Source organism: Squalius cephalus (genome assembly GCF_949319135.1).
Source record: "Squalius cephalus genome assembly, chromosome: 4".
Lineage (NCBI taxonomy): Eukaryota > Metazoa > Chordata > Actinopteri > Cypriniformes > Leuciscidae > Squalius > Squalius cephalus.
The window spans coordinates 6,282,263-6,301,254 of NC_137125.1; the positions used below are offsets into that span (position 1 = coordinate 6,282,263).

The 18,992-nt window shown below is 37.3% G+C and overlaps 1 protein-coding gene across 2 annotated transcripts; it reads left to right on the forward strand.

Moving 5' to 3' along the window:
* Positions 1–5,651: 5,651 nt before the first annotated feature.
* Positions 5,652–18,758, forward strand: LOC307157251 (uncharacterized protein). 2 transcript variants are annotated; one of them, XM_079869118.1, is made up of 5 exons: positions 5,655–5,714; positions 6,016–6,231; positions 6,712–6,982; positions 7,446–7,544; positions 7,781–9,469. In XM_079869118.1, the coding sequence occupies exons 2-5, from the start codon at positions 6,054–6,056 to the stop codon at positions 7,884–7,886; spliced, it is 654 nt and encodes a 217-aa protein (XP_079725244.1). In that variant the 5' UTR covers positions 5,655–5,714; positions 6,016–6,053; the 3' UTR covers positions 7,887–9,469. The 2 variants fall into 2 exon arrangements, with proteins under 2 accessions (XP_079725243.1, XP_079725244.1); XM_079869117.1 differs by lacking the exons at positions 6,712–6,982; positions 7,446–7,544; positions 7,781–9,469 and adding an exon at positions 16,882–18,758 and having other exon boundaries at positions 5,652–5,714.
* The last annotated feature ends 234 nt before the right edge of the window (positions 18,759–18,992 follow it).

Here is an 18,992-nt window from a genome sequence, read left to right on the forward strand (position 1 = left end):
ATAATAATGGCGGATTGCTCGAAGTGTTGGGCCGGAAGTCAATGTCCTTATTTGGCAGTTCCGCTGCAAATACTGTGACGTATTAGTTCAAAAAACGTCATAGATAACAGAAAAATCTGAACCGGTTGAAAAATAAGGCCAAAACAGAATATAAAGATATCAACGAAGCACCTGAAGAGAATAATTTCATCTTTTCTGTACTTCTAAACACTCCAAATATACAACAAAATGCATTTAAGGGCTAAAAAAGTGCATTTAGCATGATATGTCCCCTTTAAAGTTTGTCTCGACGAACTTTCGCATCTAGTTTAGCTTTTGTATAACCAACACTCTAAAAAATGCTGGGTTGTTTTTTAACCCAGAATGCTGGGTCGAGTCTGTTGGGTAATTTTTTTGGGTTATTTTAGCACATTTTAAACACCTTTGGGTAGTTTTAATTTTCCAGTTGTTGGGTTAAACCTGCTGGGTAGCAACGCTGGGTTGTTTCTGCACATATGGGTTGTTTCACGAGCTTCGCGCCATAGAGATGTTTAAATTCGCTCCCAACCTGTCATCTTGAGGGGCAAACTGTTTTAAGGTAAGTTTATATAATGTTTTATTTTTTTTATTAATAATTAGTTTGAATTAGCATAATTATAACTTTTTTTTTCGCAGCAATAATTCTTAAACTTGTACAGACTAAAATTGGTGATGCAACTTGTAGGCCTACGACAAACAATTGTTACCTCAGAATCAGATATTGACTTGCATAGTCATTTTAAGGTATGTGAGACGACGGATTAATACAGTTAATGATTCTGTATCACACGGAACCATGAAATATGTGAATATCTGTGAAAACAGAGGAAAGAGTCGTTTCTGTCACTGACAAGCGAATTGAACAAAGTGAGTCGAGTCAAAACAGTTGAGTAATATGACGCACTGCTCTTATGTAAAACGCCTGCAATTGTCCATACCGACATGTAAAAGGCATAAAAAGTAGCCTACGTAAAATGTTGTGGGACCGCGGTCTAAAAGAAATTGCCATCCGGTTCAAATAAACTGGTTCACCAATTTTGAAACGAAATGATTCCCGGAAATGAATCGACTTATTAGCACCGCGAAAACCTTCAAAGTGCGTGCGTGCATCAGTGCCGTGGGTTGGACCAGTGAGGTGATTTGATGCACGAGTGGTACAAAAAGTGTTTTTTACATACATAAATTCGTTTTTGGTAAGTGATGTAATTTAAAATTTCGTTTTTTTTCTAGTTAGAAAACCATATGGATAAATCTGGGAAAAACTCTTTGAGTGGCAGTTACCCGGTCTTATCGACAAGTTTAACGGTAAGTTCATGTTTATTACACATTTGTGCAGCTTTTACATATATAATTGACTGCCTGTGATAATCAACTCAACCTTGCATAACTTAACGCATATAAATTCCGATCCGTGCTATAGTTAACGTTACGTTTGCTCACAAGGCTGCACTCTAAAAAACGCTTCGTTGGCTGAACAACCATTACTTATAAAAGTAATTCGATTAAACACAATAACTATACGAACCACGTGATATGCAATTTCCTGTGATGCCTTTCCAGTCAAAAAGTGGAGCCATTTTGTGAAGCACACGAAGATGGTGAAAAGGTAAGCTTAACTCTCTTAACATCCTTGATGTGTCATTACAAGTGCACAGCCAATGTGAGTGATTCCTTTAGAGTGAACACGGTGAATCTGACTGCAGTAGATGTGACAGATATGAATAAAACTGAAGTTAACTCGGCCAGTGCTCATACCTGTGTTTATATCCTGTTTTCGGTCGAAGTCCATAGTAGTCGATTGTCGAGTTCTCCACTGTTGCTTAGTTACCTATGATCACGCGTCTGAACTGTGAACGCCATCAGCGTTTCTCACAGGATCGCGTTTAAAGTCTGTGTAGAGAGAATGGTGTCGTCTTAGCGGCCCCTAATTTAATAACAAATGATCGTTGCGACGGAAGCGAATCAATCAAAGCTAACTTTAGCTGGAAAATAACTTTATTAAAGAACCGCTATAAAGCCAAAACAATCTTACCTTAAATTATACATTTATCTGTGTAAAGCTGCTTTTAAACAATCTACATTGTTAAAAGCACTATATAAATGAAGATGACTTGACTTGACTTTGAGATGAAGGTGATAACTCCACATGGGGCAATGCCAATCAGACCTTTGAAGGTGTTGGTGTTCTTGTAGTTAGAAAATGTTTCAGACTGGAGGGTGAGGGATGATGGTGCCTCACACTTGATTTCTGTGCAGTCTAGAATCACTTGCACATTGGGACAGTACTGGGCCTACTTTAATGGCATTGTTGCTTGCACTCGTTCCCTTGTAATCCAAATTGGCTCTGACCCCAAGACAAGGAACAGGTACTGTAGTTGGCCCATGTGATGATGACTCTGCTCACAGTGGTGGTGCTGATGCCAAATATGTCTGCTATCATCTTCTCTTTCATCCCAACAGCAGTAGAGAAAGAGTTCATCAACAAGTTGCAGTCTCCTGTTAGGGCTGGGTTTCTCCAGTGCCATGACATCAGTTGTCCTCTGGGCTCTACTCCAGTAGACTAACCTGGAAGCTGAGGGTGCGATGGATTTCCAAAACGACCAAAACACTTTCTCAGACGGAAAGCGGGTATAGAATCGGAATTCATCATCCGTTGCACAGTACCTGTTGATGTTAAGGGCAGGTCCCTTAGTTGGCTTTCTAGATCTCTCACTTTAGCTTCCAGTAGCCTGATGGTTTCAGCAGCAGCATCCACTACATACATATCTGCGTCCACATTCGCGTGGGTATAGTTGTGTTCTGAGGCAGGTTCGTGATTACCGGCGGCAGACTGTTTGTCCTGCTCCACCTCAGACTCAGCACCAGCCTGAACGCCCTCCGCTACTCCTAGGTGTGTGTTAACACGGTCAAAAACTGACCGACGACGGGGCTGATTATCCCCCCAGTTATTCCAGGGAAACCGGGTTGGTATAGTATTGGCTTTAAGTCTATTCCGACCACTTTCCGAGACGTAGATGCTCTCCTTTTCAAAATGCAAACGAAAGTGCTGCCCCAGAGAATCTTAAAAGAAGGCCCCTCATCCCTCCTTATTAACCTAACCCAAGACTTGCGGAGTGTTTCGTCCTTCGGGAAAGCGTGAAAGCTGAGGTATGGCTGTCTACGTCCTGATGCAGAGCAACCCGGTACACTACAACAACAGCTGCGGGTGTAGCCTGCCATTGTTGTTATAGCTCTAGCCGTTCGCTGGTAAGGTAAACGTTTCTATGGTAACAGCGAGTTGGACCATCTGCTACGCTTAGGATTGTGGGTAGTGTAGTTTTTTTGCATAAGATTGCAGATAAAACATGTTTTTCTAAAAATGGAAATTCTGTCATCATATACTCACCCACATGTTGTTTCAAACTTGTATGAATTTCTTTCTCCTGTTGAAAAGAAAGGAAGATATTTAGAAGAATGTCAGTAACCAGGCAGTTTTTGGGTCTCATTGACTTCCATAGTAAGAAAAAAATATACTATGGAAGTCAATGAGACCAGAAACTGTCTGGTTACTGACATTCTTCTAAATATCTTCCTTTCTGTTCAGCAGAAGAAAGAAATTCATAAAGGATTGAAACAACATGAGGGTGAGTATATGATGACAGAATTTTCATTTTAAAGTGGAGTATCCCTTTAATATTATTCAACAGCATCCCAAAAATAATAAATTGGCAACATAAAAATAAATGATCAAATGAAATATGAAGCCACCAAAAACTACTGTCTTGTATGGGACAACTCAAATGGTTCTATTTTTCTTCTGGAAGTAATTGACAATTAGTGGCCTATTCCAGGCCTTACATTTACTTATATTTTTTTTATAATTGTCTCTATAGGTCTGTGACACCATCCTGGGACACACTAGGGAGCGTTTCTCCTTCACAGACCACCTTGTCTGTGCCACCTTGTTGCAGGGGGACAGGTTTGACGAGTACAAGGATACCTTTCCTGACGATGCATTGAGCAGCACCATCAGAGCGTACCCGATGCTCAATGGAAGCAAGCTCAAGACAGAGCTCAGTCTCATCTACAGCAAGGAAGAGTTCAGTGCCTGCCGTGGTGCTATGGACCTATTCCAGCTGTTTATGGAGAATAATCTCGAAGAAGTCTTTTCCGAAACTGTGACTCTCCTAAAAGTTCTCATTACCACACCCATGACCACGGCTGAAGCTGAGAGGTGCTTTTCAACCTTGAAAAGAATCAAAACTTTTCTCAGAAACACCATGACCCAGGAGAGGCTGAATGCACTGGCATTGCTGTCCATGGAAAAGAGACTTGTCACTGAGATGACTGACTTTAATCAGAGAGTCATTGAGAAATTTGCTGGCCAGAAAGAAAGGAGAGCAAAATTTATGTTCAAGTAGTCAACATGCTTTTTGGTACTGCTTTGTATTTATTTGAGTTTAACCCTCTGGTTATCAATGTAAATGTAAATTTTAAATGTAAATGTACAAAATTCATCATCAAAATCAGAATTATCATACACACACACAGACAGACACAGAGTAATACATTTGTGAGACTATGAAAACTGCTCTCTACTAATTTGTCACATAAAATAGTCCAAAATGCGGAACCACCACAAAAATAAATTTGGTGACACTGACACATTGATAATGTGAACACTCACACACACATACACAGAGAGAGAAAGAGACAAAAGTTTCTGCTTTATTTGCTTATTTGTTATGCTGTTCACTTCATTGCATTTTGTTGTTCATGTCATGTATTTGTACTCAATATATAATAACTGTACATATCTGTTCTGTTACAGTTAGTAACGGAAGTGTAGAATTGTACATTTGTACAATTATATGAAAAGAAGATTGAAATAAATGATAAACTCTAAAAATTCAACTTTTATCTTTTTCAGGTTTGATTCTAATCATAATGTAACATTATTGAAAAAAACAATTTCAGTTAAAAAAAAAACATTTTTATTGTTAGAATTGTGATTTCATAATATTTAGATATGAATCCAACTGGAAAAACTTGTGAAAAAATATCTTTTAGTTAGTCAAATAGCATATAGTGGAGCTCTATAGCCATCTAGTAGCTAAAATTATCATTTTTTACTTTTAAAACTACATTTTACAAAACATGGGCAAAAATGTGACACTAAACCATGTAAAATTATCCATATTATCCCCATGAATGAAAGTTAGAAATATGGGTCTTTTATAAAGTGAATTTTACGTAAAATGCAGTTTTTTTTGTAAAAAGCCTATTTAAATAAATATTTATTTATTTAAAGAAATTTAAAATATATTATAAATCTTCCAAAAACTGCACAAATGTTGAGTAAAAACATTAATAAATAGTGTAAAATTACATTTGTAAAAAAACAAAAAACAAAACTATTATTCTGTTACAAAATTAAATGTTATTGTCTGGGGTCCCTGGGACAAAGATAACTAGTAACCCCACCACCCACACAAAAAGCACCCTTTCATTGAGAAAAAATTATATTCAGTTTTCCACCACAATTAAATATTTCACCAAGATTTCAACGCCGAATAAAAGTCCTGTTTACACGCAAACAGAGGTTTTATATATGCACTTCTGTGATTTCAGCGTGTGAAGAGGACTTTTATTTTGGTCTGTTGGTATGACGTCATAAGGCTGCGCTGCATCTGTTGTGATTCGGCTGAAGAAGAAAGGTTTGTGTGCAAACTAATCACGCAATTTCATAGTTTTAACAAGAACGGTTAAATGAATGTTTGATTGTTGAATGTAACAATTTAAAGATTTATCTAACAATAATGATAACTTTTACTAATCAGCTTCTAATGCTAGTTTAGAGTGTTTTTAGTCTAATCAGATCATTTAAGTCCATTAACTCTCTCTCTGACTGACTCTCTTACCAGTGAACTGAACTACTGAACTAGATCTGATTGACACACACTCAGGGATTTAGTTTTGAGTGTTTTTCTTTCTGTTAATTATTCTCATCTTAAACAGGACAAACAGAAAAACTCCTGGTGAAGCGGCTGAGATCCATGTTACACTCTATTATAAAGATGGCTTTTATAAAAGAGGAGAGTGAAGATATAAAGATGGCTTTTATAAAAGAGCAGAGTGAAGATATAAAGATGGCGTTTATTAAAGAGGAGAGTGAAGACTTCAAGATTGAAGAAACATTCAGTGTGAAACAAGAAGAAACTGAGGAACAAACAGGTCAGTTTCATTCTCAAAGCTGATCTCAGTCATTTGATCCTTATTGAAATGTCCAGCTCTACAGAAATGAGTGAAGAGTGTCCTAATTAAAGTTAAAGTAGTTTTATTTGAAATGGTGCGGGTTGCCTCATGTGGACAGACATGTTGAGATCACATGACTAGACAAATGTATTTTTCATAATTTTTTTTTTTAGATTAAATTATATTACTCATAAAAAATATATATAGGCTACTTAAAACTGATTTGGGTCAATGACGTATAAGGATTTTCGGCAGGCCAATTTTAAAATACCAAAAAAAATAATAGCCTACCTGTTGCAATTGTTCAAACATTAAAGCTGTGGTCTACGATTTCAAAGATTGTTCATTATTAATAACCTCGTTTAGATGCTGGTTATGGTTCTACAGTACAATCCTAATAATATGAAGAGAAAAAAGAATGAAAAAAATCCATTCACTCTATTGGGTGTACACCCGCAGAGAAATTGGTTAACTGCTCTCATCCAATCCCCTGCTCCACTCGCGTCTCCACCCAAACCGACAGCAGCAAGCGGCCCCTGCTCGCCCCAACAGTCAAGGTTGGAAGAAAGAGAAAGTCAATTGAGGAAAGAGCAGAGATAAAAAAAAAATGTGAAGAACGCCGGACTCAAAGCCGAATCAATATAGGGTCCACCATTGCCCGTTGGAGGAAGCTTCAGAGAAACCTTGGACTTAAAACCGACGCTGACATGGCTGACTTTTTGTTGAGCAGGTAAGCATTTATTTATACTTTTATGGTGTGGTGTATTACATAAATAGCTTTTTATCAGTCTGACAACATGCTCATGCTGCCGGTCGGCATTGGAATGTTAGCCGTTTAGCATCGCCTATCACGGGTCAAAGTAATTATATTTCTTGAAGTGCTTGACTATTTCAGTAGGCCTAACGTTAGTGGTTTTCTGTTCGAGCCGATAGAACATTGCATGTGTTGCTAATCTTGCGTGTGCGTGAACTCAAACGTGTGCCTCTGAGCTATTTTGTTAGGACAATGGTGACATTGCATTGTTGATGAAGCAACTACGTTCAAGTGTCGAAAGTCAACTTTACATATGATGTGTCATTAGCGAGGTCATTAGATTGAAGCGACTGAGCAATGTTGTGAAAGTAAATAACGTCAATCAGTCATAATTGTAAGTGTTCATTCCTTCAAGGCTTTATGTGTTCACTTCTTTCAGCTATGAGAGAGGACCAGTTTCATCTACTCCAATGAAGACGGGATTCAAAGCCCCACTAGCTCCAGCAGCTTCAACCATTTTTTCATCAGATACTGACCGGTAAGTGTGAATTTAGACCTGTCAATCGCTTCAATATATGTCCATGAAATTGACACCTTTTAGCTTTTCAGGACACGGGGGAAGAGAGTTGTCTGCTTTTGCAATTTCAACCCAGGGTGTGAAGACATTTTTAAACAGTCAAAAGACAAGGATGTGAGATCTCCCTTTAAAATCGCAAGGCATATTTCAATTAATGTTGTTTTTTTGTTTTTGTTTTTTGTTTTCCCCTATTTTAGTGGTGGTGAATTCACAGATGAAGATATTCATGATCAGGCTCTCATCAATCTCCAGGGCACATCAGACATTCAGATGGTTGAGAGCAGGGTTCCCACGGGTCCTTGAAATCCTTGAAAGTTTGTAAATCTGAAAAAATGTTTTCAACGCCCTGGAAAGTTTTTGAAAATAAACATACATAGAGACAGGTCCTTGAAAGTGCTTGAATTTATTTCGTTGGTCAGATACACGTTTTCCACCGTAATGGTTCTGTCGCTGTTACAACTTGTGTCCATTCTCATAACGTATAGTGCTGCGCGGATCGCGGCTAATCCGCGGGTCGGGCGGGCCAAGTAATACAAACATTCCATTCCACTTAATCGAAGGTGGATGACAGATAAATCATTAATGTGTTGAGTTTAATAAAAACACGGAACTCTCATCACGGTAAAATGCAATGAACGTGCGTGACTCTTTTACTTTCGTTTTCAACAACGTAATTCTCTTCAGGGAAAACCAATCAAGGAAAACATATCAGGGCTCGACAATAACGCTTGTCCAGGACCATAGACTGTGTCCGGGACACGTGTATTTTTTTCTTTTTTTGAAGGGGAAAGTGAGAGAGAATTGTAGGCCTACTACTTGCCCGACCGGACAAATGCCCTGATTAAAACAATTTTTAGTATAAAAATACAAAATAACTAGGGAATCACCGAAAACGTGAGGATGATTCTGTTTTATTTAATTTAATGTAAGTGGCGATTGATAGCTTATAGTTGATAATAATATAGGCCTACTACCTAACCTACTGACGGTAACAATGTTGCGCAGTTGAGGCTCGCACAGTTATTTAACACTATAGTTAAGAAACAATATATAGGCTAGCCTACACACGACCAGAGTGCTGTTTTCCTGAATGCCATCAAGATTGAAACCGAGACTGATTTCATAACAGTTCAATAAACAAATAGTTAAAATTAAGTCATTTACATTTTAGACGCAATGACTGTTTTTGTTCTGTTTCAGCAGCGAAAATAGTTCCAAGCAAAGATCACAGCAGAACCATCGCGCATCTCACAGCAACACTTGTTGCAGCAGCATTACTGAATGATTCAGCGTTTTGAACAAATCGGTTGAGTTAAAGATTCAATTACCCATTCATAAACTGCCTCATTCTGAATGAATCAGCCGTTTGAACGAATCGTTTATATGAATGACTCAATGACTCGCTCATTAAGACGGTCGCCTGCCGCCTCCTATGGCGGTTTAGTTTCATAAAGTATCATTCTTTTAAACATTCCTTATTTGTATATTCAGAAATATTTTAAATAATCTAATTTAAAACAGTTATAATTTTTCAATGTCAATTATTTAATTTGATTGGTAACAGCCTAGTGTCTTACTATTTTAATTGAATATATTGATCCAATTTAAGAATTTGAAATGAAAGATGGAGCATACATTTAATAAAATTAGGGGAAAAATGTCCTTTATAAAAGGTACAAAAAATAGTGTTTTTCAAACAGTGACGTAATGAAACATTGACAATTTAAGTTTGAAGGGAGTAAAGCATCTGTTTAGGCTATTAAGGAAATGTAATTTTGCCAAAAGAAGAACTTTTATTTTAAATAAATGTTCGTTTTAAATCAGCCTACTTCAGTGTGATGTTACCATATTATCATGCTTAACACTGAGAATTTGAATAATTGTAATGTGATCAGATGCAGATATCTAAATCAAAGAATATGGGCGGTTTGCGGGTGGATTAATTATTTTTAACAATGGATTCGGGTGACTCAAAGTGCACCAGATTAATGAATTTATCTTTAAAATGTACAAAATTATTTATATATATATATATATATATAGATATAGATATTTATTTAGTTATTTTTTTATTTTTATATTTAGCACTTATCCATGCTACATCTTCCTATGTGATTTCTTGCTTGTATTGTTCTCTCAAATGTAAATAAAGTTGCCTTGAATAAAAGTATCTACTAAATGACTGTAGTAGTAATAGTAGTATAAACATACAAGCAAACAAATATCAAAGCATTTACATGGTGTGGGTTTTTGGTAATTTTAAAGACTCATAAAATGCACTGGTACTGTTTGTGTGTGTGTTTGTGAAGTTGCACATATTGTACCATACATCTTCAAAAGCAATGCGTTGCGTCTGGAGATCCTGCATCCGCTGAACATCCTCTGGAGACAGATTTAGGGTCAAACCACGACCAGATCCTCGCCCTCGGGCACCTCGGCCTCGGGCACCTCGTCCCCGTCCCCGTGTCGCGCCCTGCCCCCTTCGTCTAGGTGGGCGAGTGGAAGGACCCACGGCTGGAGAGTCAGGTGTGCTATCATGGGAGGTCTAAAAAAGTAACAACAACGTCTTTTATATAGTAAGTAATCCCGATACACACGCTCAAAACACCAACTTATTGCAGTTAAAACCTATTTGAGTTTCTCCGTTTTTAAACCAGTGGCGTTACTTATCAACAGCTTTCTCAAATACCTCCGGTAGACTACAAAGACTAGCTATATAGTGTTAAAAACGTAAGCTTGGCAACTGATGACATTATAATATACATTATGTTTAACATGCATTTAATAACTTTAAAAGTTGCTTTACCTGCGAATCCGACATCGCACATGGTACATCTCTGTTCCGATGTTTACTTTGTTTACTTTACGAAGTTTAATTTGTCTAATAAACTGACCTGTGAGTTGTAATTCTGCACTTGCGTGTAGTTCGGTAGAATGAAATGTCCATATTCCTTTTATATCCGCGGGACTCGTGTGGAGCTGATAGCTGTCTCTTAGCAATCCCGAGTCGACCTGCTTCATATCACAGTCATGATAAAAGCATCGATGTATTTACTCACCCATAACCATTATTAGATCGGTCGGCTTGACGTTGACGACAAGATCCATAGTTCTTAGCAAATGTTGCGTCATCAAACTACGCCTTGTTATTGTAAGAGGTTAGCGACCCCTAGCGGCGAAAAAAAATTACATACTGTACGTTTAAGGATGTTGTGTACACATAAATTTATATAAAAATTTTAATAGTGATTTTAGTTTTTCTTCATCTAGATGAATTGGCCATAGCCTTAAAAAATCTTAATTTATTAATTTCCTTAACATGTTTAACAGTTCTTAGTTCTAAGTACTTAGTAATTAAAGTGTTTAGAAACAAAGTATTTGCATTTCTTTTGAGTTTTTGTAAATGATGATCTAATTTTTTTCCCTATAATTTTAGAGTTGCCTTCTTAAATGTAGTTAACAGACTTATTTTCCTGTAAATCACATAAAACTGATAAACATGTTTTAAAACTGATAAACACACACACACACACACACACACACACAATCCATGCTTGTTTCATTGAGTTATGGGCTGAAACGTCAAATCAAAACAACATAGCATCACTGCTAGTGCTACTTCATTGGTGCGCCGGTGCAACTTCATGTGTTAGAAGTCTATGAGGAATCTCTGTTTCCTTTTTTATTTTTTTCTATATGTTTATTCAAATCAATGGTCAATTACCTTAATGTGGTGGGAACGGAGTAGCCTGACTGACAATTGTGAAACTGTGAGTTTAAAGCCCTGTTAACCAACTGGGGTCGAAATGTGGGCATGCAGTTGTGTGCTTGTTTTCAATGAGTAGATCCTTAAACTTTTTTTGATGTACTGTGTAACAAACAAAATGGAAAAAGATTGTTTTCCCAGAATGTTGTCAAAATATGGGGTGAGGGAAGGGTTGGACAAATGTGTTGTGTTGTGTTGGGTTGGGGTTGGGGGGGTTCTCTTTTGGGGGGTGGGGGGGTGTATTAGGTTTTAGTTGTTTAAGATAAAACGAAACTGGAGAACTGTTTCACTTCCTGTAAAATGTAACACCCTTGATTCTCCAATAAAAAGATTTACACAAAAAAAAGAAGTCTATGAGGAATATCTTTAGATCCGAGTGATGGATTATGGTGAGTATCTTAACAATCTCTTGAAAATAATGATGTGCAATTTTCCACAATTTATGCATGCTTCATTGAGTTATGAGTTAAAACGCGACATAAGTGCTACATCTATATTCAAGGCTCTGTGTGCGCCTGTGGGGGTTCGTGTGTAATAACTCCATTAGGAATATCTTTAGATCTGAGTGATGGATTATGCTGAGTTTGGGCTCTTTTTAATCGTGATAGTCTGCTGAAAATAATGATGTACAGTTTTCTACAATCTGTGCATGCTTTGTGAAGTTATGAGCGAAAACCAAACGCGAGTGCTTCATGAGTATATACTTGGCTAGGTGTGTCTGTGGTATTTTCTGTGTTAGAACGCCATGAGGAATATCTTTAGATCTGATTGATGGAATATATTAAGTTTAGGCTCTTTTTAATCGTGAGCTGCTGCTGTAAATAACGTTGTGCCATTTTTCATGATCAATGTATGTTTTATGAAGATACGAGTAAAAAGGCCAAGTCTAAGCTACCTTGCTTGGCTACATGAGTCTGTGGATTTTTGTTGTTGTTAGAACTCCATGGGGAATATCTTTAGTTCTGAGTGATGGATTATGTTGAGTTTGGATTTTAATTGTAAGCATCTGCTGTAAATAATGATGTCATTTTCCTCAATCGGAGCATGTTTTCTTGAAGTTGCGAGCGGAAATGTGTCTAAAATTCAGCATCCATATATGGTTTTCATATGGGTCTCTTGAAGAGCTTCTTTTACAAAAACCTCCCTCAAGGTTTAGTAAAAAGCCTGAAACAATTATGCTTGTTGTATTCTACTCATTGAGACCTCTCAAATGACATGTGACAGGACTATCTGAGCTGTATGATGTATTTGACATATTGCAGTACGTAATACAAAAAAGTAGTTTATAAATTATGAAAACATTTTTCTATTTATCAGCAAATAACTCAACACTACTTAGGAGTTTATCAAATTGGCTACATTCGTTATAAATTTCAGATTCTAAGCTTTCAAATAACACCTATTTTAATGTGATTAATGTGATTCTCTTTTTTGGCCATTTTTTCAAAATCACTTGAAATCCTATTCCTAACCCACTTACAGCCACTGAGTTATAAGCACTGAAATGAAAATTAAGCAATTTAATCATCTGTGGAACGGGCAGGACTCGAAAAACTCCAGCCAATCATTTCCAAGACCACCTAGAATCATTGGACAGTAAGTGTGTCAATCAATCAAACGGTCGTACCATCCCCCCCTCCCCCCATCCATGTCCATGTTCTTCGAATGGGTGGAGTCAAAGGAAAGAAGGTAGGACCATTTGAGTTGTGTATTTTCAAAACGTGCCGGCCATTTTCCAAATCACATACCCCACCTTTAAGTTGATCAAGGTAATATTTTTGAAAAATATTATGATTATTTATTTCGCAGCTAGGTGGCGCCTGCGGGGGGTACACTCTGTTTTAGAGTGATAACTCAGCAGTTGATCAAAGTGATTAGATGCTTTAAGAGAGCGCGCGCTATTGATGTCAACTCGATAAAACTTGTCGTCTTGCGACCTTGTGAGTCACTCTCCATTTTAGAGACTGACAGCAGAGCAGCTGTCATTTAACCCTCTGGGGTCTGAGGTGTTTTTGGGGTCCTTGAGATGTTTTGACATGCCCTGACATTTGTGCTTTTTTCAGTTGCTTATAAACACATTAATGGCAAAGGTGTAATTACACTCTATTTAGCACAAACAGGGCTTCCATAATATGTGGGCAACATGTATGTACATGTTTTCATTTTTATAATCAAATAATCAAATAATATATTTTTCCACAAATTGTGCTTGCAAATTGTATAATATCCAAGGAAAACATGTCTAGTAATTGTGCAGTTAATTCTCATACTTTATTTTCAGTTTTGGAATATTTATCCTCTCCCCAAATTTGTCACTAATAAAACACAATAAAAATTATTTAAAGGAAAGGCTTATATTTACCTTTTAATAGTTTGTTTACATCTACCTTGTAAATATATATTTTTTTTATTAAAAAGGTTACAATTACAACAACAATTCAAGTGTAATCTTTCTTTGTAAAAACTAAAGTATACATTTTATCATACATATTTCAAAGTTAAGGATTCATTACTTTGAATATAGCCTACATTGGAACAAACACTATAATAACATATTATTTGATTACTTTATTTTTGACAAAACATACTATATTTAACATATGAGCAAAAATTGGCAAACAAAAGCTTATTTGAGGTGGTAGATATTTTACAGTAAAAATGTATAATCTATCCAAAACTAGTCAACAAAATGTTGTCTTTCATATGTCTGTAACATATGTCTATGGTTTTTATTATAGGGAATATAAATGGTAATTTGCAGTTTAATACGTTGCTTATACAAATGCATTTTATTTCAACATATTTCAGTCGATTTTTACTCATCTCAGTATAGCAATACAGTTTGCTAAAAGCGGATCATTCATTCACACACAGAAACGCGATTCAAATTTAAACCGTCTTTTTGCGAGTTGTGGTAAACAGTGCACATCTCTGCCATTCAGTATTCCTCAGCTCAGCTGGATCTGTTGCTTCTCGAAATACCAGCACTTCTGAGGTACATTTTTCATTATTATTACGATAGTATTATTCCTCACAGCGCTGCGAGACGGTGTAAACAAGTACAATGATCTGATTAAACTTGATGTGTTTTCTCGAGCTGATATTGGGGGCATTCACTGGTTTGCGTGGATCGCCTCAGATCATTTGCGTTTGAATAGCGCGCGCTCTTCGTGGGCGGGATCACATTAAAAATAATGAGCTGAGATGAGAACGACTGACATCTCTCTCTTTTCATACAGATTACATAAACAGAGAATATTTGATTTAGTTTTGAATTAGATCATTTAAAAGTACACACTTGAATGATTATAAAGATATATTGCTCATGCTTGGGTGAATAGTATTCGCTGAGTTTTAAGTTTAGAGACGTGCTCCAAAAAAAAGTTCACCGAGACGGACAGGGAGAAAGCACACCCTGTTTATTTTCTTTATTTTACCAAAACACAATGTATTTTTTCGCTTGTAAGTGGACACATAAAAAAGTAGACATTTAACAGTTTATTTTTTCATATTTCTTAAGTCTGTATGACCATAAATGACAGAGTTTATTTTGCTGCTATGTGAAAAAAATCAAGCCTATCGCGCCGGCGCGATTGTCGACCCCAGGGGGTTAATCCGTCACTGCAGGTCTCAGGTGCGGCTTCATGTCAGTGACGTTACTTTGCAGCGGTAGAGTTACACTCACAGGACACTGCACTTATTCGCAATCACAGAAGTTCATTATTTGCTTGTGCTGTAAAGCTTTGCCGGGTAAACATTTCATTGGCGTTCTGTTCTGACATGATGCACTTTTTCTGAGCGCGTACGTACTAGGGATGTCCCGATACCACTTTTTCACTTCCGATACGATACCGATTAGGGGTGGGAGAAAAAAATCGATGCATTGCGACTCTCTCTTCAACGATTCTGGATCGATTCGGAGAATTTCAGAAACGATTCTGAGCTTAGTTTTTAACCAGATGCGCGATGACGCTGAGTTTGCTTTAGAAACACCGTAATCTGCTTGCTTCCAATTCACACACATACACTACTCGAACTTTCCGTAAAATAATCTTTCATAAAGTTCGGAAAGGTTGAAGCGAGTTACAAGGACATTCACAGGCTTCATTGCACCAGATGTGCTGTAGATAAAGAATCGTTCTGGAATCGGATCGTGGATTCAAAGACCCTGAGATATGTTTGTTAATTGTACCTGAATTAATTTAAAATTAATTTGCTATATTTCAGATCAATATATTTGATTTCTTAAAATTTTAATTAACTTTAACTTTATTCTCATCTGAATTATAAATACTTTATTTCTGTGTAAAATAATACTACCATTTAAACACATTTGATTTTCTTTTTTAATCAGTGTAGAATGTGTAACTTAAATAAACAGATTAGTGCTCTGTTTTAGGACAAGAAATGAATACCAATGCAATATGATGATTGTCCAAAAGATGAGATAATTGTTGAACAGCTGTGTAACAGTTGTAGGTTACAGTTTGACAAAAGCAGTGTTTTGTTTTATACAAATATAAGTAGGCTTTGCAGTTTTAATGATGTTGAACAAAATGGAGTATGTTTTTATGTTTCCACTGTTCGATTGCGCCTGTGCCTCTCTCTCTCTCTGACACACACACACACACGCACACCAGCATTGCAATCTTGACATCGCAGTCTGTTCATTATGCTGCGTTCACACCAAACGTGAATAGAGCATCAAATTCGCGTCTAGTTCGACGCTTGAACATTTTGAATCCATTCGCTCGTTTAAAGCGAATAGGACGCGCGTGCCAAGCGTTTGATGCGAAATAGACGTGCGTTCAGAGCTAAGGCGGGGCTAGATTAGGTGTCCCTAAAGAACCCGCATATGTCTATGCGCGTATCTAACAGTAGTTCCGCATTACATTAGTTAATGTGCATGCGAGTTTTATTCATTTTTTATACCGTGTATTCTCTGTGTAAATCAATGCACTGAACCGTGACGCACGTACTGTTTCGGTTCAATACGAATACATGTAGGCCTACCGTTCCACCCCTAGGTATCAGATCATATTTTTTTCTCCCCTCCGATCTCCGATCTAGCGTTCTGGGCCAGTATCGGCATGATACCGATGACGTGGATCGGATCGGGACATCCCTAGTACGTACGCCCGAAGAATCCTTTCTTCTTATGAAATATTATGATGTACTCTGGAAGTGATTTTATTTTATTTATTTTTAACAGGATTCTTTGATGAACAGAAACTGTAGAACAGCATTTATTTGAAACCGAAATCCTTTTTATAATGGTTTTTATAATGGTATAAATGTCTTTACTGTCTATTTTGACCAATTTAATGAATGATTTTCAATTTAAAATAGTAATAATCCACATTATTATAAACAATTAGACTACATTGTATTTGATTGGGGTGGTGAGGGACCTGTAAAATGAGTGGGGGAAGTATGGGACCACTTTGTGAACCATAGGTATAAATGTTGCTATATGTGTCGTTTAATGCCATTAAACTGGAGTTAACTTGTATTTGTCTCTTTTCACCTTAGGCCTGATGCTGCTGAAAATAGAAAGTCAAGTATTGAATGGAAAATATCATGAAGACCTAACTGAAGAAAAATCTTTAAGTTGCTCGCAGACTAAAAAGACTTCCACACTAAAAAGAGGTCAGAAGACAGGAACTAGACCTTTCACCTGCTCTCAGTGTGGAAAGAGTTTCAAACATAATGGAAACCTTAAAAAGCACATGAGAACTCACACTGGAGAGAGGCCTTACACCTGCCAAAATTGTGGAAAGAGTTTCACTAAAAAATGGAATCTTAAAGTCCACATGAGATTTCACACTCTAGAGAAGCCTTACACCTGCCAACAGTGTGGAAAAGGTTTCACTGAACACGAAAAATTTAAAGTCCACATGAGAATTCACAATGGAGAGAAGCCTTTTACCTGCCAACAGTGTGGAAAGAGTTTCTCTGTAAAAGGACACCTTAGAAGCCACATGAGAATTCACACTGGAGAGAAGCCGTTCACCTGCCAACAGTGTGGGAAAGGTTTCAATCAAAATGGAAACCTTAAAAAACACATGAGAATTCACACTGGAGAGAGGCCTTACACCTGCCTAAATTGTGGAAAGAGTTTCACTAAAAAATGGAATCTTAAAAGCCACATGAGAATTCACAATGGAGAGAAGCCTTACACCTGCCAACAGTGTGGAAAAGGTTTCACTGAACACGAAAAATTTAAAGTCCACATGAAAATTCACACTGGAGAGAAGCCGTTCACCTGCCAACAGTGTGGAAAAGGTTTCAATCATAATGGAAACCTTAAAAAACACATGAGAACTCACACTGGAGAGAGGCCTTACACCTGCCAACAGTGTGGAAAGGGCTTCGCTGATAAAGGACACCTTAAAGGCCACATGAGAATTCACACTGGAGAGAAGCCGTTCACCTGCCAACAGTGTGGGAAAGGTTTCAATCAAAATGGAAACCTTAAAAAACACATGAGAATTCACACTGGAGAGAGGCCTTACACCTGCCTAAATTGTGGAAAGAGTTTCACTAAAAAATGGAATCTTAAAAGCCACATGAGAATTCACAATGGAGAGAAGCCTTACACCTGCCAACAGTGTGGAAAAGGTTTCACTGAACACGAAAAATTTAAAGTCCACATGAAAATTCACACTGGAGAGAAGCCGTTCACCTGCCAACAGTGTGGAAAAGGTTTCAATCATAATGGAAACCTTAAAAAACACATGAGAACTCACACTGGAGAGAGGCCTTACACCTGCCAACAGTGTGGAAAGGGCTTCGCTGATAAAGGACACCTTAAAGGCCACATGAGAATTCACACTGGAGAGAAGCCGTTCACCTGCCAACAGTGTGGAAAAGGTTTCAATCATAATGGAAACCTTAAAGGCCACATGAGAATTCACACTGGAGAGAAGCCTTTTACCTGCCAACAGTGTGGAAAAGGTTTCACAGGAAAGGGAACACTTAATAGACACATGAGAATCCACACTGCAGAGAAGCCTTTTACCTGCAAATTGTGTGGAAAAACATTCACTCAAAACAGAAGCCTTAAAGTCCACATGAGAATTCACACCGGAGAGAAGCCTTTTACCTGCAAATTGTGTGGAAAGGGCTTCGCCGATAAAGTAATCCTTAAAGGCCACATGAAAATTCACACTGGAGAGAAGCCATAGCCAACAGTGCGGAGAGAGTTTCAGATTTAAAGTTAGACTTAATTGCCACATGAGAATTCACTACTAATAACAATATTACCTCAGAGTTCACACATGAGTGAGCCCTTACACGTGTCTTCAGTATGAAAAGAGTTTCAGATAAATCAAAAGAGACTTGAAATGTCAATTGCCAACTCATTCTGAAAATAATTGTAATGTTCCTCAGTGAGAAAAGAATTAGAATTTTTTTTTTTACATATGACAAGTTATGCAGATTTGGGGCCCTATTTCTTTTCTTTTTGTGTGTGTTTGGAAAATGCTCTAAAGCTTAACTGGCTCAGCAATTTAAGATGGCATCAGAAAATATGTATCTGCTTCTACCTTTTTGTTGCTTTGAAAACTTCATAAAGAGCTCGTTAAACTAATCTATTTGAATCAAGTGGTTTGGTATGTATTTTCTAAAGAGATTTGATCGCT